The following is a 26,957-nucleotide window of genomic DNA, read 5'->3' on the forward strand; positions in this document are numbered from 1 at the left end:
GGCCCTTGGATTCTCGGAAGACAAGAACAAGAGTGATTTCTTATAGAAACGTTCGGGTTGTGATTTCCTGAATAAGGTGATTCGGACATGTTGTCTTGTGCTGCCCTTTGGGGTCAGTCCTGGAGAAAAGCCCACTGTCGTCTTTGGCTTCTCCTCCTTCCTTCTTTCTCCCTTCCGTCTCGCTGGTTCACATAGACAACGAACGACACGTGGTCAGTCTTAGGTGTGTGCCTTCTGTGGGGTCTTCATTGGCCTAGTATGGTGAGCATTTCCCCGTTACCATTAAAAATCTTCGGGGCTGGCCCTGTGGCCGAGTGGTTAAGTTTGCGCGCTCCGCTGCAGGCGGCCCAGTGTTTCGTTAGTTCGAATCCTGGGCGCGGACATGGCACTGCTCATCAGACCACGCTGAGGCAGCGTCCCACATGCCACAACTAGAAGGACCCACAACGAAGAATACACAACTATATACCGGGGGGCTTTGGGGATAAAAAGGAAAAAATAAAATCTTTAAAAAAAAAAAAAAATCTTCGAAGTGATGCCTTCATCCTTCCAGTGATCGTGATGAAACCGGAAGTCCTCAAGTGGTCTGTCCACTAGAAAACGGGAAGAGCTGGGTTCACACCGTCCTGAAAAGGCGTCCCTTCCTGGGCAAGTCCACTTTTAAGGTGGCTTTTAAGCCTTAACGAGCCGTATTTGTGTGTGCCTGTGCACTTGCCTGCATGCTCCTCTGAAGGTGAGCTGACCTGCTGAGGGCTTTGAGAGGGGTGACAGGACAGCTTCCTGCACCCAAGTCGGGGGTCGAACTGGACAAGCCCAGACACTGCGGCTCTGTGAGAGTTTGTAATGGTGGAGTCCCAGCCCAGAGGATGCTGCTCTGTGCTTAGCACGTCAGGGTGCTGCTTCATGGGGGGAGGAGGGAGTGCGAGCCTCTGGGTGGCACCCACAGAGGCGGGCAGGGAGGCCAGGTCTCCCGTGTGACGGCAGCCACAGGCCACCGGAGGCGTGGTGGTTAGATCTGTCACTGGGACCCAAGTCATCAGTTTCAGACCACCCAGCGTTATCAGTGTGCTGAGGAACACTCTCTCCTGAGACCGTATGTGAGGAGCCTTTTCCCAGGCGACCCATATGATGAGCCAGCACATTTTTTGGTCTAAAGTTATGAAAATAAGTCTCCTCTTTCTTCTCTCTCTCTCTTTTTTTTTTTTAAACATCTTGGTACATTGCTCATCTCCAGAAGTTCCCATTCTCAGAGTGCCCTGTGAGTTGTTGGTGGCCACGTCAGTGACGGTGGTGGGGCCTAGAGCGTGAGGTCTTTTCTCTGCAGTTTTGGAGCAGACAGAAGTCACCTGGGCGCTGGAAGGTCTTTTCTCTGCCTTGAGCGGCACTGGGTTTTCTAGGGCCCCAATCGTTCCATGGGTTGAAGGGGCAGAAGGTCACGCCTTTCTCTCTGTCTTTCATCCCTGCCCCTCCCCAGTATAGACCTGTTCCCATTGGAAGACGTGCTTCCCAGTGGTGAAGCCACAGAGCACTTCCATGGACTCTCCCAGCTGCTTCCTCTGATGTTGGCAAAGGTCACTGAGGGGAGGCCTTCCCCCCCACCCCCCTCCTGTCTGCTGGCTCTGGTCCCTGAGCTGCTGCCCGAGGGGCCTGGTGAGAGATGCCCGGAGCCTCAGGCGGACCCACCCTCCCAGGAGGAGGAGGGGCTGATTGCGAGTAGGACAGGAGCACCGTTGTGCCCAGGAGGGTAGGGTGAGTGAGGCTGCCATTTCCTGGACACCCCACTCCCAAATGGAGCGTTGGCCTCTGCGCCGTAGGGTGGGGAACGTGAAGAGCAGCCCTGTCCCCTGCATGAACCCGCTCTAATCCCTCACCACCCCAGATGCCACTGAGTTCCAAATTCTTGGATCCTGATGGATCGCAGAGTTAGGACTGACTTTGGCTTGTGCTCTGGCCTCTTGACCACTCAACCCCCCCCCCCCCCCCCCCCAAATAACTGAAAGCTGCCAAACCCCGGCCACTCGGAGTCCTCGGAATCCTCTTGTGGTGGGCGCTTTGCTGCAGGAGCCATCAGGGGGCTGCTTGTTCTGTGGACCACTAGGGGGAAGGGCCCTCGCTCTCTACTGGGAAGGCCGCACTGAACTCAGTTCACACAGAGATTTATCCTCTTCGTCATCTCAAGTGCTGGAGATTTGACCGAGAAACAGAATAAAGAAGGCCTAAAGTGCTCTTCCTGCCACTCCGCCCACCGCTGCGTCCCATCGGCTTATGCTTCACGAGGGGACTTGTGGGAGTGTTTTGTTGTCATCCAACAAATAGGCAGACGCAGCTCCGCCAGCACCAGTGATGCATGTGTGTGGCGGTCCGTACAGCCTCCTCGTTCCCTTCTTCCCTTGCTCTCGGGGCCCATTAACCTTGTTCTTGATGTTCTCCTTAAGAAGGTGAGTGGAAGGAGACCTCCGTGAGTGCACAGACACTTAAAGCTGAACCAGGATCCAGGCCAGGTGTCCTAGAGCCTCACAGGCCTTTCCAGAGGGGGAGCACTCACTGTCCCCAGCTTGCTGCAGAGAGATGGTCTCCATTAGCATCCGGAGGGGAAGTCTCGGATTCTGTCCTCAGGCTCTGGGCTTTGATCCCCGGTTCTGCAAAGGCTTTGACTCCGTAGAGAATGAGAGTTAGTCGTCAGCTCCTGGAGTTGGTATGGCCAGCGTGAGGGAGCTGGGGAGAGGTTGGCCAGCAGGCCCTCCGGCCTGTAACTCCTGTGGGGTGTGGCACCCCCACCCCTGCCTGCACACAGCATTTCTCGGTCATGGAACAAAGGTGCCAGCAGTTGGGAGCTGAGTCTTGCCCTAAGGTGAGCAAGAAGCGAGTAGGGGCCCAGGGAGAGGAGCCGTGTGCCTGCATGATCTCTTTGAAGCTGATCGGCTCCTGTTTACCCCTCCTCTGCTGCTTTCTCACCCTCCCGCCCACCAGTCCCCTCCCAGGAAATCCCAGATTTGCTCCTTTGCCTCCGTAGGTGGCAGAAAGGACTCATGGTAGTAACTTTCCCCGAGGAGAATAACCATCAAGCAGCTGTTGATAGCACTACCCAAACAACCCTGTTTTTACGTTAAAATTGCCAGTTTGCTGAAAATGCTTAGGAGACGACAGGCATGTTTTCCTGGAGTGCTGGGCTGGGTGAGGTGTGTACTCTCACGGCATCTTGAGGTTTGTCACTTCCCTTCCCCAAGCCCTGCGACCCTGGTCCCCAATATCTAGGCTACTCATTCTTCTCTCCCAAGCCCCAAGATGCTTTTCTACCTCTACTTGGGCCTGGCCCAGTCCAGGGAATGTCATTAGAACCTAGCCCCTGGGGAGTGGGAGAAGGAGCAGGAAGGGCAGCTCTTGGGTGCTGGCTCATGGGATCACTTCTCTCTTGGTAGAGTTGACTCTGCTTTTTTAGACCCAAGCCTAGCATAGTTCATCAGTCAGAAAACCTCATCACGTGACCGAAGTCATCCGTCTTGTCAGGAGAGACTTAGCAGTGGGGCCCTCGGTGTGGGATAGGCCCTTGAAGCTGCCGGAGTGTGACCCCCGAGTTGGCTGTCATGAACCCCAAGATCAGTGCTGTGATTTTTCAGGTTCCCAGAGAAGACAGGAAACCTTCCGTGTTCTGGCGTTCTCTTGGGGTCTCCCTCCTTGTCTGTCGGCCCAGGTTCTACCGACACCAGATGTTCTAACCGAAGGGGCTGGCACTCCCTTCTTCCAAGATGATTACTCCCATCTGTGCCAGACATCTTGCCCCGTGCTCTGTGATCCTTGGCTCTTGGCTTGCAGCAGATAATACCTTCAAACATGCGGTTGCAATTTATTGGCCTTATAAGTTAATTTTAGTGGGTGTGCAATTGATTGAAATCAAAGCTTAATGAAGGCCAGAGTCTGGGGGGTGGAGGAGCAGGGCGGGAAGGCATTTCGTGTTCTTCCTTGCTTGGGTCTGAGATAATCTTCAAAAGCTTTAATTAGCTTTTCTAATCAGCCCTTCTTGTCTGGAAGAAGTTTACAGAGTGAAACAAGGCTGGCCTCCCTGTGGCAGTCCCAGAAGCCCACGAGCCTCTCCGGGAGCAGACAGGGTGGTGGGCCGATGGGCCCTGCCCTGGCTCCCTGCCTCCTCTCCCCTTTCTTGGGCCACGTTAGAATTGTGGTTGTTTCCACTCCTTCCCTCCATTGTCCGTCCGTCTGTCATTTGATGTTTGTGCAACGCTGGCCAGGGAAGGGCAGGGCGTCCAGATGCGTGTGTAGAAAAGGTTCACTGCTTGGTGTCCTGGGACCCTGAGATGCCATGCTCCCTGCTGCCTTCCCAGTCCGTGGGCCCTGGCCCTCCAGGGGCTACTCGCTCTTTGGACCTGAGTGTTGGGCCTGGGGAGTTTTAGTGTTTTGGTCCTGGTGGGAATTGTAGAAGGCAGCGGAGATTTTCTGATGAAATGGAAGTTGCAGAGGTAGAAGCAGGTAACTGCTAGTGGGCGGGGCCATCAGGCAGGAGGCACAGACACCTGCAGAGGCCTCTGACCCCACCCCCGGGTCCCAGGCCAGGCTGCAGAAGGGGGAGGAGCTGGGCTTTGAAAGAGGCCTGGACTTGGTTCTCTCTTCTGCCCTCACTCTGGCTGACTGTGGACAGATAAGTAAACTCTCTGCGCCTCTGTTTCCTTACCTTTGAGAAGGTGCCTCTGCCCGTCTTAGCGGCTGACGGGGCATTCGGTGAGGGGCTGCTGATAACGCTCCCCTTGCGCTGACTCCTCATGCCCTCTCGGGCCGTTACAGCTGTCAGCATGACAGGAGTATTCTAATTTTGCAACAGTTGTCTGATGGATGTCTTATATTCTGTGCTTTGGTGGGTGGGGGCCGTTTGGGTGCGGCCGTGGTGAGACAGCAGGCTGTGTGATGCTCCCAGCCATAGCCGCGTAAGAAAGCTGTGGGTTCCCCTCAAGGCTCTGCCGCCAGCCCACAGTGCGACCCTGAGTAAATCTCTGGCCCCGAAACCGAGAGAAGGACTGTGGCGACGGGAGAAGGAGACAAATATTGACTGAACCTGCCCTGCTCTGAGACTGAGGGTGTCGTGGGGAGCAGATCCGGTGCAGCCCCGCCCCCGCTGTGGGGCTCAGGTTTTAACAGGTCTGAGGAGGTGCACCCAGGAAGAAGTGAACAAGTGACCAAAGTGCTCGCTCAGCTGGGTAAGTGCTGTAAAGGATCGAAAACCGGTGCCAAGGCAGCGAGGAGCAGAGGGGCTGACTCCAGGCGGGGACACCGCGTTGACTGTAGCGGATTTGCCCTGTGCAGAGGAGGGCCGTCCCCGCGGGCCTGAGGCCACCAGCCTGCAGTGGCTGGCTGCCCCGGGAGCCTGGGTCTCAGGAAGGCTCCCGCCATCCGCTGGTAAGAACGGCTCCTGGTGCATGAGCTGTTGTACACACACCGTGGTTTGTGTTGACTCCTGCTGCCCTCCTGGGCGTCCGGGATTTGGGTGTGTGCTGGGTAGAGGGCGCTGGTCACCGAGTCTGGCGAGCTTCCCTGGTGGACAGTGCTTCACACGTGTTGTCGCAACTCGTTGCTAGAGGAGTTGGGCACATCCTGTGTGACCCCCTCGGAGAGCCCTTGGGACCTTGTGTCTGGTCTCCTCGGGACTTGCCCCGTGCACCCTCTCCCTGGGCCGCTTCTGCCTGTCTCCTTGGCTGGAGCACGACTCTGTGCTGAGTCCTGAGTCCAGTCCTCCTAGTGAACCATGCAAGCCCGGGGGGTGCTGGGGACCCCAGGCTCAGCCGAGTGACCTGGCAGGGAGGTGGGGGAAGGATGGAGGCAGTGCTCTGAGCAGTGGGGATCACTGGGCAGAGTCCTGAGGTGGTTCTGGGCTGAGTGGTCAACGAGTGAAGGCCAGAGCAGGACATGAGCCATGGGGAGAGGCGCACTGGCCCCTGTCAGGCTTGGGCTTGGGGTGTCATTCTCACTGCATTAGGAAGGGTCCCAGGGGTACGTAGGTACCTGTACAACTCTGACGTACATCCTCAGAAGTTCCTCCGTAAGCGGTTTGGGGGCTGGATCGGAGAGTGGGAGTGGAAAGACCCTGATGCAGACTCCCTTAGTCTGGCTGCTTCGTTCTCACGGCTCTCCCCTCAGTCCGGCTGAGTGAGAGCTGCAGTTTAAGGTTACCCAGTATTTCCCACCGATGGAAGCGGCCTGGCCATCCCTTCGCTCTCTAGAGTCAGAACACTGGGAAGTGGGTGAAAGCACGGAGCAGAGTAAGTGTGAGGTAATGGGAGAATTGTTCAGGAAGGTTCTGGGGCTGGATGAAACCTGGACCATTTGGTTTGGCACATCCGCCCTCACTCCCTACCCCTCCAGATAGGTCTGAGTGGCTCGTGCTGCATAACCCTTTTCCCTTTGCCCAGAGGTCTAGGCCCCTTCCCGATTTAAAGGTCTCCAGAAGGACCCTGTCACCGGGACGGCAGGGTAAAGACGGGACAGTTGTGTCTGGCTTTCAGCTTGTCGGCAGCATAACTAGTGTTTGGGTTTTCACATATATTATTTGTATCTTCAGCCATGCATACAGAGGGCCTCTGAGAACCCACGCTGCCTGCTGTGGGGCTCCAGCTTGCCACAGCCTTGGGCTCATGTGAAAGTGCTGGAAGCAGTTAATGGGGAAACCCAAGTTCACCCCGGTTGTAGTAAATAGGGAGACGCGTCAAGAGAAGCCCTGTCGGCTTTCTGGGGGAATTGAGTGGCGTCTGCTTCCTGCTCTCAGGATGAGTCTCAGCTCTCTTGTGACCACAACTCTTTATTTATTTTTTTTAAAGAAGTTTAGCCCTGAGCTAACTGCTGCCAATCCTCCTCTTTTTGCTGAGGAAGACTGTCCCTGAGCTCACGTCCGTGCCCATCTTCCTCTTTTATATGTGGGATGCCTACCACAGCATGGCATGCCAAGCAGTGCCATGTTCGCACCCGGGATCTGAACCGGCCAACCCCGGGCCTTGAAGCAGAACGTGTGAACTTAACCGCTGCGCCACCGGGCCGGCCTGTGACCACAACTCTTAAGCAGAGGTGTCTGCTACCGTTTCTAGAGCCCCTGAAGAGTGGACCAGCCTGGAGGGCAGTAAGGGAGCGCCCACTGCAGGGCCTTCATCTGGCATCCTAGGGCAGCAGTCCAGGGTTGCGTTGCCTTGGCATGCCCTGTCTGATTTTCATCTGCTAAAAGAAAGTCAAATGGACAACAGCAGTGTGTGGAAAACAAGTTCGTTTACAAACATGATACCCTGGGTCAGCATCAGGGACTCTGATTCCTTCAGTTCCTATAACCGTATGGCACACAGTCACGCTTTGGGTTGTGCAGTTCCACGTTTTGGGGTGAAGACACCATCTGGAAGCAACGACCAGCTCCCTCCAGTGGTCAGGCTCCTCCGTCCTGCCAGAGACCCCGTGCTCCCTGGCTGAGCTGCTTTCTCGTCTCCTAGCAGATCCCTTACAAAGGTTTAGGCAGCAGACCTCAGCTGCCTCATTGAGGTGGAGGACCCTCCTTTCCAGAATTCCCGACAGAGGTTGCTCAGTGGTGTGCCCCAGAGTCCTGGCCGCTCGCCATATGCTTCTTTCCTTCTCTGACTTTCTCCTCCACCTTGAGGCTGCATTGTGTACAGTGGTGTGGTTGCATGTATGTCTTTAACTTACCCAACTTCAACTTCATGGGTGAACCAAAGCCGCCTGAGGCCTGGTCTGCCCACCTGCACCCCAGGTGGTACCCCCTCCCGCATGAGGCCTGCCAGACTCAGGTCCAGTCCCAGCTCCCCCTTCCCAGCTGTGTGAGTCAGGCGCTTTCCTTTCTCTCTGGCATTCAATTTTCTTAACTGTAAAATAATGTCTGCAAAGCCCTGACAGAATGGCTTCTCAAAATGGCAGCTCTTGGACAAGGGTGTTGGCTTTGAAACTCCAGAAGGCCTCAGCCGTCAGCCTTGTCATGAGGTGGGCTGAGCGGAGCAGCGGTGTTTTCACGGGGAATCCAGAGAGGCTGGAGGTGGTCGTGGGTGCTGAGCGTGGCGGTTTGGTCAGGTCCCAGAGCCAGATGGGCGGCCCCTGCAGCGGCACCATTGTTTCCAGGGCTTTGTTATTTCTCTTCAAGTAAAAAAAATAAAAGCCTTGTAAAGAGAGGCTATAAAGTGCGGCAGCCACGGTCCAGATGTGCACGTCTGTGTGCAACTGGCATCAAAGTCACACATGCCTAAGCCGATCGGTATGTGTGCTCGGGGGGGTGGCTGCACCTGTGTGTCCTAGAGGAATTTCCGCAGAATACCCGGCCCCTGTCCACGGGCAGACTCTGGAACACTTTTCACAAACCGAGGTGAAAACAGCTGTTCTCAACACACAAAAGAGGGTGATGGGGTTTCAGTGGCAAATCTGGATGTGGCCAGCCCAAAGCCAAGTGCTCCTTCTCTGCTTTATGCGGCAGCCACACCAGCCCCTGGGGCTGTGGGTACAGACTGTGCTCATGGAGCAAGCAGGACCTTTCTTCATGGCGGTTCACGCATCAGGGCCGGGAGAAGAGAGGAGATCTGCCTCCTCAGCCTAGAGAGTGCCTTTGGAAAATGAACAGACGCCGGAGGCTGCGTGCCTGCTCTGTGCCGGCTGCGTGGCCAGCACTTCCGGTCCCCTGCTTCCTGTGCTCGTCCTAGCCTCCAGGAGGGCTTTTCCAGGTGCTGCTGAAGGGAGGCTGGTGCCCAGTGGGGAAGAGAACCCACATCCCTAGCCCCTCATAGTTGTGGCCATCAGCCTGCCTTCTGCAGCTCCTGTGGGCTTTCCAGAAGCTGGACCATTAGGCAGCACCCACGACCTTCTTTTGGACAGGGATGCGCTTAGCTTCTTGGTTGTGGCCGGTTTGGAACCCACAAGAAAGGAATGTCGGTCTGCACTGCAAGGAAGGAGGCAGGTTTTAGATGCCTCTCCAAGCAAATTGGAGATTTTTCTTTTTTCCTGAGATGCAATGGAATTGTTCCCACCTGTGGGTACCAGGTGCCCTTTTATGTTGTAAGGATGTTAAGGATGATCATTAAACTACTGCTGGTAGCTGGAGATTTTATTTTCTTTTTTAGGCTGGGAGGAAACAAAAAGGTATTGTTTGGGGTAGGAACCTCAGCCGCTGGTGGAATGGCTCTGCCTCTGGGTTTGATTGTCCTTGTCTTTGCCTTAAAATCAATCACGCATGGGGATTTCTGTTTGAACAAGTGCCCACATGACCTCCTTACCATCATGACGGAGTGCCGGTTGCAACTGAGTGTCCCTCGTGGCCATTTATCCCAGGTCTTACTGCTGCTCTTTACTGAGATCTCAGAAGCAGAACAGCCCATGTATGTGACAGAAGGACATAGAGCAAGAAAAGGAAGAATCTCGTGGAACTTTACAGCCTTGCACCCTTTGAGGGCTAGGGTTCCTAGCTAGGCACTGGGTAACAGAGGGTTCCACTTGTTTTAATTGCACTGGCATTTAAAACATTTTTAGTCTGAACTCTTCATCTGGCATTTCAGCCGGGTCCACCTCATGTATTCCCTTCTGTCTCTCCCTCATACACCCTTCCAGGTCCCTTCGACTCCAGTCAGAATTGAGGCCGTGGGAAGTCCCATTTTTGTACTATCCCCAAGCTTGAAAGAAGTGTCCAGACCACAGCCATCCTTCCAAACTGACCCTCAGTTTTGTCCACAGAAGCATCACTCCAGCCTACAGTACTCTTTCTAGAAAGTCTTGGAATTCTGTGGTTCAGACACCTGGTGCGCACACAGTTTGGAACTCCGTTGTATACTCGTTTGGATTGCATCGACGTTGACGTGATCCCATATGTCAAGACCTCCAAGGAAGGGTGGCTTGGATAGGTTACAGATGACAGCAGGTGCAAACCCTAGAGATGTGTTGAATGGTGAAGGCGTGTCTGTGCGAATTAGACACAGCAGACTTCAGTGGCAGGTGATGTTCTCGGGTCCAGTATACCGAGTGCTCAAAAGTGTAGGCTGTGGGCGACAGTGTGATTTGTCCAAGATGACTGCAAGCTCAGCGTGTGTCAGCATGAGGGACGTGTGATTGCCAGGAGAGCTGATCCGGTCGCAAGCTCCCTGGTGGAGAGAGAGCCCCTGCTCCAAGAGTCAGGCCATCTCTGCTCTGCGTTGGTGAGCCCGTGGGCCGGGTGCTGATCTCTGTCCTCGCGCCCTGAGGGAGGAGGGTGGCCACCGTGTGGGGACTTGAAATCACATCTCAGGAGGATAGTACAACGGCAAGAAGGCCAGAAAGAGAAATCTTGGGGTCTCGTAAGCTGTGTTTAGGTATTTGAAAGAACTACATGAGGTGAAGGGGCGTTAAGTTCTTGTTTTGCGTGGCTCTGGAAGGCAGTAGGTAGAAGTTTTCACCCAGGTCCAGTGAGAACAGAAACGTTGCCTTAGGAATATAGTGAGTTCCCTGTCACTGGAGGTGTGTAAGCAGAATTTTGACCAACTTGATTAAGGTGGTGGGGGTCTGCGCTGTGGTGCTCAGAGTCTGCCTTGCACAGGCCTTGAAGCAGCCACCAAATCCTGAGTCTCAGAGCTGGGAGAGACCCTGGTGAACCTCTGCTCCAGCTTTCTCGTCTTAGAAATGGGAAAACAGTCCTGGCACCACATGGGTGCCAAATAAATGCTCCTTGGCTTTATTTAATGAAGCAGACTGTAGAAGACAGCCCCTCGCGCTCCAGCAGCATCCCGGGGGTGTCCCTTGTCGTGCCCCCTGGACTCGTCTGGGTTTGGAGGCACCTGCCTCTGACTTGGCGCTGCAGAGGTCTTGGGCCAGAGATCCAAGTCTGCTTGAGCCCCGTGGGCAGGTCCTGTGAAGGCAGCCCAGCCGCTGATGGCTGAAAGACCACGTCTGACTGAACCCAAGAAAGGTCTGCTCTCGGCACACCCCTCCTGGCCTTGGTTCTTTTGCGAGAGGTCGTGGCATGTGACTCATTACCTGTGGGGGGCCCCGTGTTAGAACCATGAGTCCGCTATTCTCCCAGGAGGCAATTTGTAAGGAAGGAGTAAAGGCCAACTTCCAAGTGCATCCCAGGCCCGTCCGCCCTGTTGCATGTGTAGCCCAGTCTTGGCCGCGACTGGGAGTGGGGTGACGCACAGTCATAGCTCAGATTCCTGAGACACGTTTCCATCCGAGGTCTCCACGCACACCTCAGCTTCAGACACTCCAGAAAGCTTTGGGGGCCGAAATATTTTCTTCTTTGTTTTGTGAAGTAGGTCATTTTGAGTGTGAAGTATTATGCTTTCCCTTTTTCCTGTTTTCCCCCGGAAGTCCTGTGGTTGAAGAGTTATGGACACAGAATCTGAATATGTGACCGTGGTGTTATTCAAGAGGAAGAGTGATTTTCAGGGAGAAATGCGTACAACTCTGAGAGGGAGAGGAGAGTTGCTCACTGATTAGGCTTTTAGTTGATCCAAATTCAGGGATCTAACTGACGGTAGAGAGTAAACTTGACCAGATGCTGACTTATAATCGACTGTGCTGATGAATAGCCAGCCCATCTGAGGGTCTTGCCTTTTGCTCCTGCTTACCGGCACAGAGGTGTCCCCTAGTGACCCGGTCTTTGGAGTTTATGAAACCCGTATCTGCCTGTTGTAATCAACACACTGTTTTTCAAACGGCAGGACTCACGGAGCCAACCCAAGTAGGCCCCATGTCCTTAGTCCCAGCTGTCTGAGTTCTTGGCGGCTCTGTTTGCCTCGGAAGATGTTAGTCTTTCCTTGGAAAGTCTTGAAAGCCACCAGGACTGTTTGTGGAAGCGAAGGCACTCTTGAAGGAGTTCGCTCTTCTCTGGACACCAGCACAGCATTGTCCTTCTGTTCCTGGGTGCTCAGTCATTTCACTTATAATGTCCCTGGAGCTTTCAGTGGCCCCAGCACTTCACAGTTCAGGGCTTTCCACGGTGGTTCTCCAGTCTCCCCACAGATCGTCCGTGTGTCATCCAGCTAACAGATCATTCACCCTCCTCACCGTGTGTGTTTATTTCAGGCCTGAGAAAAGCCCGTGCTATCATCTTTGAGTCTCCCCATTTTAAAGATGTTCTCGAGGTGCCCGCTTGACCAGACCTCCCTCCAGGAGCTCTCTGGGCCTTCCCTCTTCAGGCCAGATCAGCTGAGCCGTGGCCGTTGGTACTGGGCCCGTCCTCCTCCCTCCGTCCCTCCCCAGAGAGCTGGGGATTTTGAAATGACCAAGCACGGGCAGAGCCCAGGGCAGGGCCAGGTTCACTGCTCCTCAGCCTGCTCTCCGCGCTGGGCCACATTTGATCATTCGTTCACAGTGACGTGCAAGGCCCAGAGCGAGTCGCTGGTGATGGTAGCGCCACCTTATTGAAATAGCATGTTAGCATTTAAACAATATTAATACTATTTGACTCATTAAATATACAAAGACCAGTTAAAGTGCTTCCATGTGTGCGCTGTTAGTTCTGGCGGGCCACTCCTCAGATGGCTTTATGTGGTTTCAGACAGCATTTTAGCACATTCTTAAAATACCCACAAAAGCCTTTATGTAAAAACTCATAAACGTGAACCACATAAAAATTATTTTTTTTCCTGTTTCATGTCATTATGATCAAAGTACAGTAGGTAAGAATAAATTTTCAAAAACTTGTTGAGATCCCTCTTTAATTAATGCTTCACGCGCAGAGCACAGCCATAAACCATGTAATGGGGGGCTGTCTGTCTTCCCCGCAGTCACCTTGCCGACCGTGCACACAGCTGTCCTGACAACACTTGCCAGAGAGGCTGGTGTTTCTGGGAGATTCTGTGACGGCCTTTTCCAGTCACTCAGGCTTCTGCTCCCTTTGGCAGAACATCAGGTTGAGACTTGTGGCCCCTTGAGTCCCTGGAGATCCTTTTTGGTGAATGAAATGCAAGTTGGTTCTTGAATTGTTGTGGTGGTGGGGCCATACCTGCGGAGGCCAGGCTTCAGCACGTCTGCCCTCCTTGGGAGGGAACGCCCCCCGCCCCCCCACCTGGGAGAGGGAGCTGAGCCCGCGTGAGACCAGCAGTGCCTCTGACTCTGCTGTCGTCATTTCTTTATTAAAAGTCAGATTGACTGCAAATTAGGATACTGCCCAATGGAATACTATCCCAGCTATTAAAAACAGTTATGGAGGTCATGTGGCTCCATGGAAAAGTGCTAATGATTCCGTGCCAAGTGAGAAAAGCCGAACCCAACACAGAACCATCGCTGTGCTTATGGTTCTATAAAAATTATGCATCTGGACAAAGACTGGAAGGGGATTTGGAAAAATTGGATTTATGGGATAAGTTGATTTATGGCATTGTGGGCTAATTTTTAAATTTCCTTTTTTTATAATGTTCTTGCAATAAATTTTTTTAATTTTGGGGAAAAGAATAGTAATCCACATGGAGGTCAGAACTGAGCTTGCGTTTTTACCTCCTTTGTCGCCAACATTTTGAAACTTGGAACCTAGTCAGTGTGGCCCACAAAGGAAGCGGAGGATGCCAGGGAGAAGCTGCCCAGAGCAGGAGCTGGTCCATGGGGCGGGACGTCCGAGTGGAAGTGACCAGTTCCACCTTATGAAATGTTAAATGCTGTTGTTTAATTTTTCTGGAAGAAAACAAATCTCAGGGATGGGACTGAGGGGGATCAGCTGTGGGCCACGTGGTGCTTTTGAACTGGTCACCTGGTGGTGGTGACAAGAGCTGTGAGGCCCCTAGGATTTCTCCTGCATCCCTTCCAGGGCATCCTGACCTGCTCTCCGGTGTTCCAGCACACAGAGGACGGCGAGCCTTTGACGAGAACGGCACCATGCTCTGGCCTGGGGAGGCACAGGAAGGCTGGGGCCACCAGCTGTGAGGGGCGGAAGGATGGACGTGCCCGCTGGGCCTCAAGCCTTCCTTCCAGGATGGCCAACGGAAAGGAGGAATTATTGGCTCTTCCCGTTTGCCGGCACAAGAAAAGCCACAGTTTTTAAAGTTGCTGTTTTTTTTCTTTTGATGTGGGGCTGCTCTTCTCCAGGCAGACTAAAAGGCGAGACTGTGTGTTAGAACGCAGCCATCTGTCACCAACAGGACGGGTATGCACAGGTCTACCACGGGCTGCTCTTTCTTCAGGAGTGTGCTCTGCGTCCCAGTGAACTGTGAGCCGAGGGAGTCCCAAGCTGGAAAGGCCCCTGGAGCCCCTGCTGCAGGCTCACCCGAGCATGCAAGGCCTCTAGTCTGGAGGTGACAGATGTGTCCCCACATGTCCCAGGAGCATTCCAGGGTCGCCTGTGTGTGCCCAGGTTCCCGCAAGGCTAGTCCAGACCAGGATGGCCCTCTGGAGGGAGTTGGGGCCTCAGGTCCTAGACCAGAAGGCTCACCTGCTTCTCTGGCCCCACCCCAGGGAGGGGGGTTGGAGAGAGATTTGGAGAAGAGAGGGGACCTCCCTGAGTGCCCAGTGTTGGCTGACTTCCCGGAGGTCCCCTCAGTTGGTACTCAGCTCTGGGCCCCACAGGGGTGTCTGCTCCTTCGCTGTGTTTTTCTCCTCACAGTACCTCGCTGTGCTGTGCTTGCCTGGAGCCAGGCCCCTCTCCACCCTCCATTGTTGGCTGACATTTAGCCCGGGCCTGGCACCTTGACACGTCTGTCTGGGGGATCCTGACTGAGCGTCTCCCGCGTTAGCCTGGCATGCCTGTCCTCTGCTGCCCCCCGGGGACTTGGGGGGAGGCAGCGTCCTGAATTCATGTGACAGCTTAATCACAGTGGATGGTGTGGACGGGGAAGTGGGGACAGGACGCGGTGGCAGTGGTGTGGCCCAGCCTGCCTGAGGAGCCCTGGCGGGGAGGGCGTGAGGGTAGCAGATCTTGGTGTGGGCCCATGGGTGCCCAGGGGCCTGCGGCGGGCCAGAGCCAGAGGACAGCACAGGTGGGCCCTGGGGCTTGAATGCAGGAGGCCTGTCTGATCCACTCTCTCGGCTGCACTCTGGCACAGAGCACGTCCTGACCTTTGTACAAGAACTTTTTAGTTTGAAGTAATTTCAGATTTATAGCAAAAATTACCCCAAAAAGAGGTACAAAGAATTCTTGTATACTCCTCACCTAGATTCTGTAAATATTCACGTTTACCATATATTTTTTTATTATATACCAGCTTTATTGAGGTATAATTCATAGCCATGTTTGTTTTTAGTACTGGTTTTGCTATTAAAATTAGTAATAATCATTTGTCGGGTATCTGCTTTCCTGTATTGTTTTTTCTCAACAATCCTGTAAAGTAGATAGTATTGTCCTGTCTTAGAAAGAAACTAAGGCCCAGTTCACACAGCTCGTCTCTGGTAGCCCTTCATCAGTGGTTGTCGGCTGGAGAAACGGTGAGTGGAGCTGGGCCCAGCGGGGCTGGTCCCGGGACCCCGCCTGCCTGCTACCTCCCGGCCTTCGCTCCCCGCCGTGCTCACGGGTGGCACCGCCCTCCGAGCGGCCCGAGTGTGCCTGCACCTTGGGGCGGGGGTTAATTGGGGTCAGAGAGGCCAGGCTTTCTGGTAAAGAATGTGCTAGCCACCGGAGACGAGCTTTTTCCAGTGTTTCAGTTGGTCGTCAGCAGAAATCGAGGTACTGCGTGTCAGCTGATGATCCAGCTCTGCTTCCGAGTGCCTCGGGCGCTGCTTGCGGCAGCCTGACTCCATCAGCTGCTGGCTTGGGTTCCTCAGATTTGGGATTCTAGCCTGATTTCCTGTTCTCCTCTGGCCTTTTCTTTCCCTCTTGCATTTGATCCTAATTAGGGATTTTTCCACGTTGATTCAGACCTTAGGAGGAGGCTCTGTCCCCACTCAGCCCTTTATCTCTGGCTGGGGTTCGCAGCATGCTGCTCTGAGAGGCGGCCTGCTGGCCTGGCCTCTGGCTGGGCAGGAGTTTGTAGCTCTGCCTTTTTCACCTTGTCTCCCCTGTAAAATAGCCATCCAAACAGATAACAGTATCGAACAGTAATGATTACTCGATAGCAATGACTGCCCCCCGCACCCTCCCCTTGAGTGCCTGTATACATCACACACTTACTTTGCTGGATCCTTCATCTGGGAGGAATCTGAAGCCCAGAGAAGTTTAGTAAGCTTGCCAAAGACCACAAAGCTAGAGTAAGTGGCCGAGCTCAAACTCAGATTCGTCTTTGGGACTCCTAAACTCATGTTCTTTCTGCGACCACACAGAGGATGCCACACACCCTCCCTCGACCAACGGACCATCAGAACACATGCAAGGATCAACCCTGGAACCATTGCAGGGAGGGTCCTGAATCCCAGACAGACATTTAGATCAATTTTTGCTGAGTGGCCACCCCTGGGATCTGGGCTGGTGATCTGTAATTTGGTGGGCTTAATGTCTAATGGGCACGTGGGCCTGTTTCCTGCAGGTATTTTGAAGGTGGTGTGTCATCTGTCTACCTCTGGGATCTGGATCATGGCTTTGCTGGAGTGATCCTCATAAAGAAGGCTGGAGATGGCTCAAAGAAGATCAAGGGCTGCTGGGATTCCATCCACGTGGTAGAAGTGCAGGTACAGCAGCCCCAGGGGCTGGCAGCCGGGCCTCTGAGTACAGGCGCCACACCAACCATTGCAGCCCCGTTCTGTAGGAGAGGCTTCTCAGAGGGGGGAGCACTGAGATGCATAAGCCCCTGCTAGTTCCTGAAAATGCCCTGAAGCCACTGGATAGAGATGAGTAAGATCACAGAGGTCACATAATAAAGATCCCAGAAGAGCTGAATACATGGATCGCAGATTTGGTCCCTTTCAAAACCACTTGGGATTTTATAAGGAAAGGGCTGTGGTAACATCTTAGGATGGGACTTGGTAGGAGCCACTGCAGGCTCTCCTCAGCTCAGGGTTGCACCCAAGGTTCTGATCTCTGTCTCGTCCCCAGGAGAAATCCAGTGGCCGCACCGCCCATTACAAGCTGACCTCCACGGTGATGCTGTGGCTGCAAACCAACAAGTCCGGCTCTGGCACCATGAACCTCGGAGGCAGCCTCACCAGACAGGTAGAGGTGCCCGTGCCCGCCGCTGCCAGCCACAGGGCTGGTGGACGCAGAGGAGTGGGCGGTTGCCCCCAGGGAGGGGTCCGGGCCAGCCTGTGCCTGACACAGGCTCCCCACAGGCCTCTTGGGGGTTCCTGAGATTCACCCATGGGAGGCTTTGTCTTTGGGTAAGGTGTTTTCATTAAAATACTCCTGTGACGTTTAGGACATACTGCTGATAACATTTTACACTGAATTGATTTCTCAGTTGTGACGTAGATTGTGAATTAGGACTCTTGGTTGCAAGAGACAGAAGTAAACTCTGACTTAAGCGAAAATGAAAATGAATCAGCTCACATAACTGAGAAGGTCAGACGTCGTTCAGCGTAGCTGGGCTAGTCTAGGACGCAAGTGATGTCGTGACTCTGCCTCCACACGGTGGCTCCTGGAAGCCTCTAGCTCTTGCCTCTGGCAGTCCTGGGGGAAGGAGCTTCTCTTTCAGAACAGCTCTACCATAACCCCAGGAATGTCTTACTGGCCTGGCTTGGATTACTTGTCCATCACAGAGTCGTTTCCTGAGGCCAGAGGGAATGGAATAGTCTGGCCAGACTTGGGTCTTGTGACCCATGGTGGGCTAAGTGGAAAAGGGGTGTTGATTTCCTAGAGCAGAATCTGGCTGCTTTTCGCAGTAGAGGGAAGAATAGACACAAGCAGGCAGCAGACATTGAACACTGGTCGAGGCGCTTTCTGCAGAGAGGACTGAGGGACATATCTTGTAGGTAGGGGTACAGCAGAGCCAGAGGGTCAGCCTGGATGGTTGGCCGCAGGCTGCCAGAAGAAGAGGCTGAAGTAAAAACTAAAAGGATACAAAGAGGGAAGCATCTAAGCGGGTTTACCTGCCCTGCCACGCAGGCACCTGGTAGGGACTGGGAACCGACAAGCATGGTGGCGAGCCTGCTGTCTGCTTGGCTGTGGCCCCAACACACAGCACAGCTCCAAGCATGGAACCTGGGGACATTCACCAGGATCCTCCAGTGTGGGCCCAAGCAGAGTACTTTTCAAAGCTCAGAGCACTCACTCACCTGGGAAAGAGGAAAGGAGTACATTTGGCCAAAGCAGTCAGCAGGCTGCTTGAGTCACGAGATGCACACAAATTGGGAGAGTTCAGAAGTCGCCTCCTCACTGACAAGACTTGGGTAGGTCAGGGAGCTTGCTTGGGACATAGCCCCTTCCTTTTATGTCGACCTCCATGAGAAGGTGGCATCCAGAATAGGTCCTGTCCTCTAGAGGGTGCCCAGGATTGCTCTGCCTGGCACCTCGCAACATGCCTGCTGGCACCCCCGCCATCCCTTTTTCACAGGAGCCGCTAGGGTCCGGGGAGTTCCCGTTCTGTTCTGGTGCTGTCAGCCTTTTTTAAATGAGATTTTACATTCGTCCTCACGTCGTGTTTTGTTCGCCCTGCCAGTGACAGTAATGTCGAATCTTGGTCCCCGTCATCCAAGCATTAGCCGTTCCTTCTGGCTTTGTTATTTGCACATCTACTAAGATGACTGTGTGTCTTGATATTAGCTCAAGACCAAGTTCAGAGCCCTCCAGCATGGCTACCAGAGACTTCCTGAGAGGGAGGCGTTAGTCTAACAGTCAGCTTCTTAGGGTCAGCTTGTGCAGCCAGCTGTAAACCCACTGTGACCCGGGCTTCACATTTTCGGAGAGTGCCCTTTGAGCTGTCTGTGGTTGTTCACCACCTGCCGTTGCCCAGCTGGCTTCCTGCCTTAGTAGGACCAGCTGGCTGCAGGCTTGGCCATGCTTGCTTTCTCCTCACTCTCATCAGGGCTCACCCGCCTCTGTACCCCAGGCTCGTTAGTGCTGTGAGAAGCAGTGCTTTGCTCCATTTCCCGTCTTTCTGGTCACGAGCAGCCCATCAGGCAGGTTGGCTCTCTGAGCCTCTTCTCTGCAGCTCAAGAGTGTCTGTGCCTTGCTGCTCATGGCCTAGTCCAGGACCAAAGAGCTTGTCAGAATCGCAGAAATCTGGAACCCTACCCAGGCCTACCAAATCGGGATCGAAATTTAAGAAAATGCTTCCGGTAATATGTGCACGTTAAATTTGACAGGTGCTACTGTGTACCTTTCTCTCGCCCATTTTTGCTTAGGTATCATTAGCAACCTATCTCCAAGCTGTCCCTTCCAGGTATATCTAAGGTGAACTGGGAGCTTGGACTAGAAGGCACTGCCTCCCCACAAGACGGCTTGTCCTGACTTCTACTTCACAAGTTACTTTAGGCATCTCAGCAGGTTTAAGACCCTTGTTTAAGGGTTCACCTTTAGGACCCTTGACAGCCCCTCCCAAGGAAAGGCCTAACCTCATGCCAGTGCAGTGTGGTGGGCGTCTGTGTAAGGGAAGGGAAGGTTCAGCCCACGGCAGCCTTGGCCTCAGGGAGGTCAGTATTGGCAGAAGAGCAGCCTCCTTGAGAACGTCCTCGGGAGGCGCCTTCTTCTGCGAAGATCACCTTCCCATTTCCCCTTTAGTAGTGCCTGACTTGATGAGGATTCCTTTTAACATCAAAAACGTTTTCTCGGAGCCGACCCCTTGGCCCAGGGGTTAAGTTCGCACGCCCTGCTTCGGTGGCCCAGGGTTTCACCGGTTCAGATCCTGGGCACAGACATGGCACTGCTCATCAGGCCATGCTGAGGCAGCGTCCCACATGCCACAACTAGAAAGGACCCACAACTAAAAATATACAACTGTGTACCAGGGGGCTTTGGGAGAGGAAAAGGAAAAACATAAAATCTTTAATAAAAAAAAAACAAACAAAAATGTTTTCTCAATAAGGTAATTATACTTTTAATAGCCATTGATAGCAAAAATCTATGGCAGAAAGGATAAACTTAGGAACTCGCTTAAGCAAATGTGTGTTATGGTCACACAGGCATCTGCATGCCTTGAACAGTGGTCGTGCAAGTGTGGTCCACTCGCGTGCCTGGGATGCGTATCGCAGCCTTAGACTCTCCATGTGAAACATCCACGACCTCCGCTGTGTCAGAGGGGCCTGAGGCCGGAAGGGGTCTTGGGGGTCCCTTTCTCTGGCCTCTGAGCAGGGCTGTCCCCTGGCCATCCCACAACCAAGGCTAGTTCTCACTGGGGCAGAGCCCATCCTTTTGCGTGGAAATGGGCCTTTGTCTTCCAGGAACCATTGACCGGGGAGGGGCAGCCAAACCCCCAGGCAGCCAGCGCTCCCCCAGCCAGCCTCCCCCTGCCCTGCCACCTGGGAATGGTGGAAAATCCTAAATCTGTGTCCAGAGACTGTTTCCTGCATCACTTACCGCTCTGAACTGTTTATAATTCCACTGGGTTTACAGTGACCTGGACAAATATTTAATCCTCAGCCTTCCTAATAGTTTAAATCAGAGCTGTCAGCCCGTGGCCAGAGTCTGGTTCCTGCCTGCCGTGAGCAGTGCCTCCTGCCGAGCCAAGCACAGGCCTGGCGAGCGGCTGTCCTCCGCGCCCCGGCTGCACCGCAGCCTCGTTTGGATTGCCTTGTGCTCTCGCGCTTTAATGAGGAGGTCCGTGCTTCTGCCATCATCCGAATGGCTGCCACGTCACTCATCTGAGGTGCATTAAAGCTAGGGCTGGCTTCCAATGTAAGTAACTGGAAAGGGAGGGGCAGGGAGCAACAGGGACACAGATCCAAGTTAATGATGCGCAGCTTCTGAGCAAACGGGAAATGAGGGTTGCGGCATTAGCCGTGCGTCCCAGATGAGCCTTGGAAACACGTGTGTGGTTTCCTTGGCTATGAGATGAAGGGGTTCCCGGAAAATGGAGCACATCAGTGATAGAGAGGGAACATGCGTGGTTGTGTGGGCTGTCTCCTTTGATTAGACTGTAAGCAAGATAGAGTTACTCCCATTTAACAGGGGAGGACACTGAGGTTCCAGCTGGTTAGTAATTTGCCTGTGGTGCCTTGTCTAGTAGGAGGCAGTCAGGATTTGAACCCAGATTTGTCCACCTTAAAAAAATAGGCTACTTTCTACCATACCACACTTTTTTGGTTTTCCTCTGTCCCGTGTGCCTGGCATTCAGTAGATTCTAAATAGATGTTCTAAGGGAAATGTATTGAGCAGACGCAATACATCAGACACTACCCTGTGGGCGCCCAGTGTTCCCAGAAACAGGCCTGGCGATGGGGCCAAAGCTGTGGAGTCACGTGGAGGGGCAGGCCTCCTGGGAGCATGCTCAGCAGCACCGCGTTGGGTCCCTCCTTCAGAGTTCGTTTGCTGTAAGGTGGATTCTCCTGCAGGAAGCAAGTGGGCTGCATGAGACACATTCACCGCCAGAGGTGGCGAGCAGGCTGTAGGATTTGTAGGGAGTCGAGTGACCTCATCTGATGCGTGTTTTCAAAAGATGCCTCTGCTGGCTGGCATGGAGGGTGGGTTGGCAAGAGAAGACCGTTAGAGTCGTCCAGGAGAGAGGCGACCAGGGCCTGGATGGGGGCAGCCCTGGGAGGGCTAGAGGGGACAAGCCTGTGGCCAGGAGGGGCCAGTGAAAGAGCTGGCGTTGGCCTCAAGGCACGAGGAGGAGAGAGGGAGGGATAGGTCAGGAGACATTTTGGAGTAGAGTGGTCAGGGCTTGGGGTGACCACCAGGATGTGAGCAGTCGGGGGTCCCATGAAGGTCTTCCTCCCTTGAGCTTCTCCATTAAGCCACACCGGCAGTGGCCCAGGCCCAGGCTTTTCCTCTGGATGCTGGCCTCACTGCACTCACACACTCGCTCCCACACTCACACGTGCCCCAGGTGCAGCAGGAAGGAAAGGGCTGTCTCGCCAGGCCCACGGTGCCGGGCGCCCACCCTGCAGGCCGTTCTGGCCGCAGTCAGGAACACGCAGCAAGGCCAAGCAGGCCCGGCCCCAGGGCTCCCAGTTCTCCCAGTTCCACGTCTAATGCACAGAGGCCAGACAGTCTGTCTAGTTACACACACACCCCCCTGAGACAGAGGTGCCACCACACAGTAGGACAAGGCTTCCACGCCTTGGCAGCAGCCAGGCCTGGGTCGCCCTTCTCTGGGCACGGCCCCCAGGTGCTCCGTCGCTTTCCTGTTTCCCACGCCCCGTCCCGAGAGGGACTGCGGCTTAGGCCTGTTGGAGGCTTTCCACGTGGGCCCCTCCCGTCCCAGGGCCTTCCAGCTCTGCCCTCAGCCCCCTCCTTGCTCACTTGAGATGGCTTCTGGGGGTGCAGGTGAGTGAGACAGAGAGTTGCCCCCACTGACTTTGTGTAAATCGTTGGTGAATTTAACCATGACAGATTAATTACTTGAGTCTCATTTCACACCTGGTCATGACACCGGGTGTGGAGACCACAGTGCGCTCAGACCAAGTGCACGCTAGGCGCCCTCACCCCGTCTCCTCCACTTTGGCCTTTTGTTTCCCACCCCCACCAAAAGATGTCTCTTAGGGATGTCAGCTGGAAGGCGAAGCAGATCAAGTGTTTTGGCAAGTCCCTGCAGCTGTGGGGCTGTGGGAGGAAAGGTGGTCAGTGGTGTTTGTGGAAGCTCATCCCGGCCAGATCAGACCGTCCTGTGAGGGGAGGAAGGTGGAAGGTGCCCTTTGGCGGACTGCCACCTAGGCCCCAGTGGAAGGCTGTGGAGCGAGTAAAAAAATGTTGTGAGCCAAGTACCAGCATGTTGAAAAGGAAGTTGCATGGAGAGGTCACTTCTCCTGTGTGACAGCTGGAGATGTGGGAAAGAGGCAAGACCGTAAATCTCTGGAAAGAGATCCAAGGTTTCCGACCCGGGGCCGGGCCCTGCAGATGTTCATTTTTTTCAGATTCTAAATATTTAGAAATGAAGGTGGAATGTTTTGTTGGGGGAAAGTTGAGGCCGGTCGTTTGCAAGGCCAGCTCTCTCCCTGCTCAGCAGTAGGTGCCCGTATGTGATTGTCTCCAAGCGCTGAAACTCCAGCAGAGGCGCCCGTCCGGGTCGTGGCAGGGAAAGCTCTCACTCGTGCTTGGCAGTAGGTAAGGCTGTGTATTTGAGCAGAGGCCCATGGCCCTCCTTCCGGAGGCAGGGCACGAAGGCGGCCGGGCCCAGGAGTGCTCTCCCACTGCGGGAGACACAGCCACAGCCGCGGCCACGCTCCCTGTGCTCCCGGCGGGGAGACACCTGGGCAGCGTGGCTTCTAGGGACCGTGTGGCTTCAGTCACGTGACCTGAGGTGGAGCGACCCAGCGCCTGGTTGAGAAGGAAAGCTGTGTGAAACTGCCTCTGGCGACTGTCCCCTGCTGGGAAGGACCGGCAGGAGAGGAAGGGATCGGAGGTGGGGGCGCAGGGACGGGTACTGCTCAGAATTTCTGAGCCCTGCACTGTGCTTTGTCCTTGGTTTTTCCAGTAAAGAACGTGGATCAAGAGCAAATGGAGAGGTATCATGGAAGAAGACAGGTTCAGAACCCTCCAGACCTCGGTGCAGATGCTCACCTGGTTACTTTCCAGCTGGGTGACTAGACAGACCGCTTGCCTTCTCTGGAACTCGGCGTTTTCCTCATGGAGCTAGTAATGCCTCTAGAAAGATTATCGTAGAGTAGGAATAGAAAGCCATTTTGACACGTGGTTTATGCTTAGTAAATAGTAACTATTACTACCATGTATCTTGCAAGCAGAGACTTTCCTATCTTCTAGTATCTGTACAGTTTCAGGCTCAATTAAAATTTTCCCAAACTAGGCAGACCTAACCTTCCTTGAGGAGGCTGCCTGAGCACCGTCTTCTGGCCTGACGGCGTGTTACGTCCCGGCCTTCTGCCAGCCTCTTAGCCAGAGCACAGCTCGGTCATCGGGAGGACACCGCTGGCTTCTGCCGAGAGCCAGGACCAGAAGAGTGCTGGGAACGGAGCTGCCATTCAGCCAGGCACCGTTGCGGGCATTGTGTGCTTATTCGCTCATCTAGAACGAGGTAGAGGCAAGGAAATTGAAGCCAAGAGAGGCCAAGGCCCTGGCCCCTCGGGCTCCATTGCAGGAGCTGTGGAGTTGGGGCTGGCTGCCTTCAGGGTCCCACTTTCCAGGCCGTGTGCACTGGAAGATGCACATGGCAATGGGAGACACCAGACAGAAACAGCCTGCTTTCCAAACCCTTGCCCACACCCTCCCCATCCCCAGGCCACAGAGAGGAGGAGAGGTGCTTGATGGGGACGAGTGGGCTGGCCTCTGACTTCAGCCTCAGTTGGAACCACCTTGTGAAACATCTGTGCAGCCACAGCACATAAAAATGTTTTTCTTTTGGCAGCCGCTTTTATAAGGATGTAATAATATATGCGTTGCAAAAATAGTTCTATTTTTGGTGGGTCGGCATTGCCAGCAAGCTGCCCCTGACCAGGTGTGGAGGGAGTGGGCAGGGGTGTGGCGAGGGGGCTGTGGAAACATGTCTGTGTGCCAGGACCCTCTTCCCACCTTCTTCCTTTCCTACCCCGTCACTGCTGGGCCTTTTCCTTGGGCTTAGATCCGCTGCCATGAGCTTAGGGACCCCGCGTGACCTCCTGGGCAGTCAGTCTGCTCCTGCGGGAGACCCTTCTCACTCCCCCCCTTCCTCCAGGACCTCTTCTTCCCTTGAGCATCCAGAGGTTTCAGCCTTTCCGTCGTTGGAAGGGGGCTCTTAATTCTGAAGCACAAAGGTGATGCCCAAGAGGTTGGGTTGCTGATGTGACTTTACTTACCCTCGTGGCCCTTTGCCAGCAGTCCTGGCCTCACTCTGGGCTGTTGGTGCTCATTTAAAATGGGGCCCTCAATGAGCTCAAAGCCTCATTGCTTCCTTGGGGTTGCCAGAAATGTGCCCTCTGCGTGGAGCTGGGGAGGGAGGGAAGGAGTCTCTAAGGCCAGAAGGACATAATTCCTTTAGATCAGACCCCCAGGCTCCTCCCTGCCCAGAAGAGGTGCTGAGTGGCCCTCAGTCTGGGCATAGGAACCGTTTCCATGTCAGGGGAGAGAACACACAATCCCAGTGTGTTCGCCTCCAAAAATCTCTTAAAAATGGGTGGACAGGGGCCGGCCCCATGGCCTAGTGGTTAAGTTCAGCATGCTCTGCTTCAGCGGCCCAAGTTCGGTTCCCAGGTGTGGACCTACACCACTTGTCTCTCAGTGGCCATGCCATGACAGTGGCTCACATACAAAACAGAGGAAGATTGGCAACAGATGTTAGCTCAGGGCAAATCTTCCTCTGCAAAAAAAAAAAAAAAAAAGTGGATAGAGCACTGTTCTTCCTCCTGAGTGTGCTCCCAACTCCTGTTCAACATGCACACCCTCAGCTGTCTTGGCAGCAGGGTCTTGCTGAGGGCAGGCAATGCCCCGGCAAACAGTGCGGCTCTGCCTGGGGCGGGGTACTTATTAGACCAGAAATGGTGGGGTGTAGCTGCCCCTTTTAAGTTCATGGGCACTCTCACTTCTCCTGTTTTGTGGGGACCCTTGGAGTCACTGAGGATCAAGACTTCCCAGGATTGCTGGCGAAAGAGTGCCTGGGACAGTTCAGGGCCCAGTGTGGGGTCAGAGAGCCCGAGTGCTCTAGCTTCTCTCTCTCCCTCGTTTCCATTTGGCTGGTCCTCAGCAAAACAGTCTTGCCAGAGCCGGACGTCTTTGTTCTGCAGAGATTCCATCTCATAACTTGGAAGGGCCTTTCGAGGCCATAGGTTCCAGACTGTCACTCTACACCGGATCCCCCCTGTTGTAGCATCTTGACAAATGGCCACCTCATTTCTCCTCAGACAGCTCCAGGGACCTGGGGCTCATTGCCTTCTAGCAGACGCCTGTTCCAGACAGATCTGTCATCCCGTGATGTTCCCTCGCCCCGTGGTCGCCCCACTGCCCTTGGCAGTGGCGTGGATTGGGTCTGCTCCCCCGGCCAGAGCACCGCCAGGATCTCCTGAGTCTCCCTGCCCAGCCTGAAATACCCCCAGTTCTCTCCCATTTCTTGGGGTCAAGGTGTTCAGACCTTTTAAGCGGATGAACTCTAAGTTGTCCGTGGCTCTCGTAAAACCCAGTGCTCTGCACAGAATCCAGCCCTGCAAAGGGGCCAGGGCCTGCACGGAGCAGAAGGGACCATTGCCATCCCGGGTGAGTGGCAGAGGCTTGCAGCTGCAGCTTTGTCACATGTGGGGTGAGAGTGCTGCCTCTGATCTGGCACAGGAATAGTTTCATTACAGACTTCAAGTGGCATGAAAGCTGTCGTAGCAGCCACATCACGTTCTTGTCAAGCTTGAAATCATCTGCAAACCAAGAGTCTCCTAGAGGACTTGCTCCCCAGCTTGTACTGGGCTGACATGTGGGCCGAAGGTCTGGCTTACGTTTGCCCAGGTGAGTGGGCAGCATCCTGAGGCAGGGAATCAGCTGTGATCTGGGCAGATTGCTTGACGTCTTTAAGCTTCAGTTTCCGGGGTTTAACGTGGAGTTCTTATGAAGACTAAAGGAATGAGGTGACTGCCCCCGGGAAGTGCTCCACGCTTGGTGGCTGACCCACGTTTCCGGGTTCTGTAGTGACCCTTCTGATCATCTCACCCTTGATGCTGCTGACAGGCTGCCGATGGGTCTCACCTGTGCCTGCCTTTAAGTTCTGGACAAACAAGTTGACCCAGGGCCAGGGAGAGACTCCTGCAGGATGCCACAGAGGCCACCCTGGGGACATCGGGCCTGATCCCTATCGGCAGAGGCTCCGTCTGAGCAGGCCATCGTCCAGCCCATGCCTCTGCCACTGCCACAGCCACAGGGTGTTAGACGGAACCTGCCAAAGTGACGTGATCTCACCAGAGGAGTTCTCTGCTCTTCAGCCCTGCATCCCCATCGAAATAGGAAATTAGAGATTCTCCTGGCGGAACTTAGTCATAGCAAGGCCATGCTGGCTTCTAGAGATAACTGCTGTAAAATGTGCTAACAGATGATTTTTAACAGCCCCATCAAACACTGTTGTCTGGGACCGACCCGGTGGCACAGTGGTTAAGTGCGC

The 26,957-nt window shown here is 54.3% G+C and overlaps 1 protein-coding gene across 4 annotated transcripts in view; it reads left to right on the plus strand.

The window, feature by feature from the left end:
- The window catches only part of CAPZB (capping actin protein of muscle Z-line subunit beta), a 133,589-nt gene that overhangs the window by 98,841 nt on the left and 7,791 nt on the right, over positions 1-26,957 (plus strand). For all 4 annotated transcript variants that reach the window (XM_070510874.1, XM_044769848.2, XM_014854753.3 and 1 more), the window contains exons 5-6: positions 16,392-16,533; positions 16,898-17,014. In XM_070510874.1, the coding sequence (XP_070366975.1) occupies positions 16,392-16,533; positions 16,898-17,014 (259 nt within the window). The remainder of the gene's footprint in view (positions 1-16,391; positions 16,534-16,897; positions 17,015-26,957) is intronic.

Source organism: Equus asinus, chromosome 5 (genome assembly GCF_041296235.1).
Source record: "Equus asinus isolate D_3611 breed Donkey chromosome 5, EquAss-T2T_v2, whole genome shotgun sequence".
NCBI classification, from domain to species: Eukaryota; Metazoa; Chordata; class Mammalia; order Perissodactyla; family Equidae; genus Equus; species Equus asinus.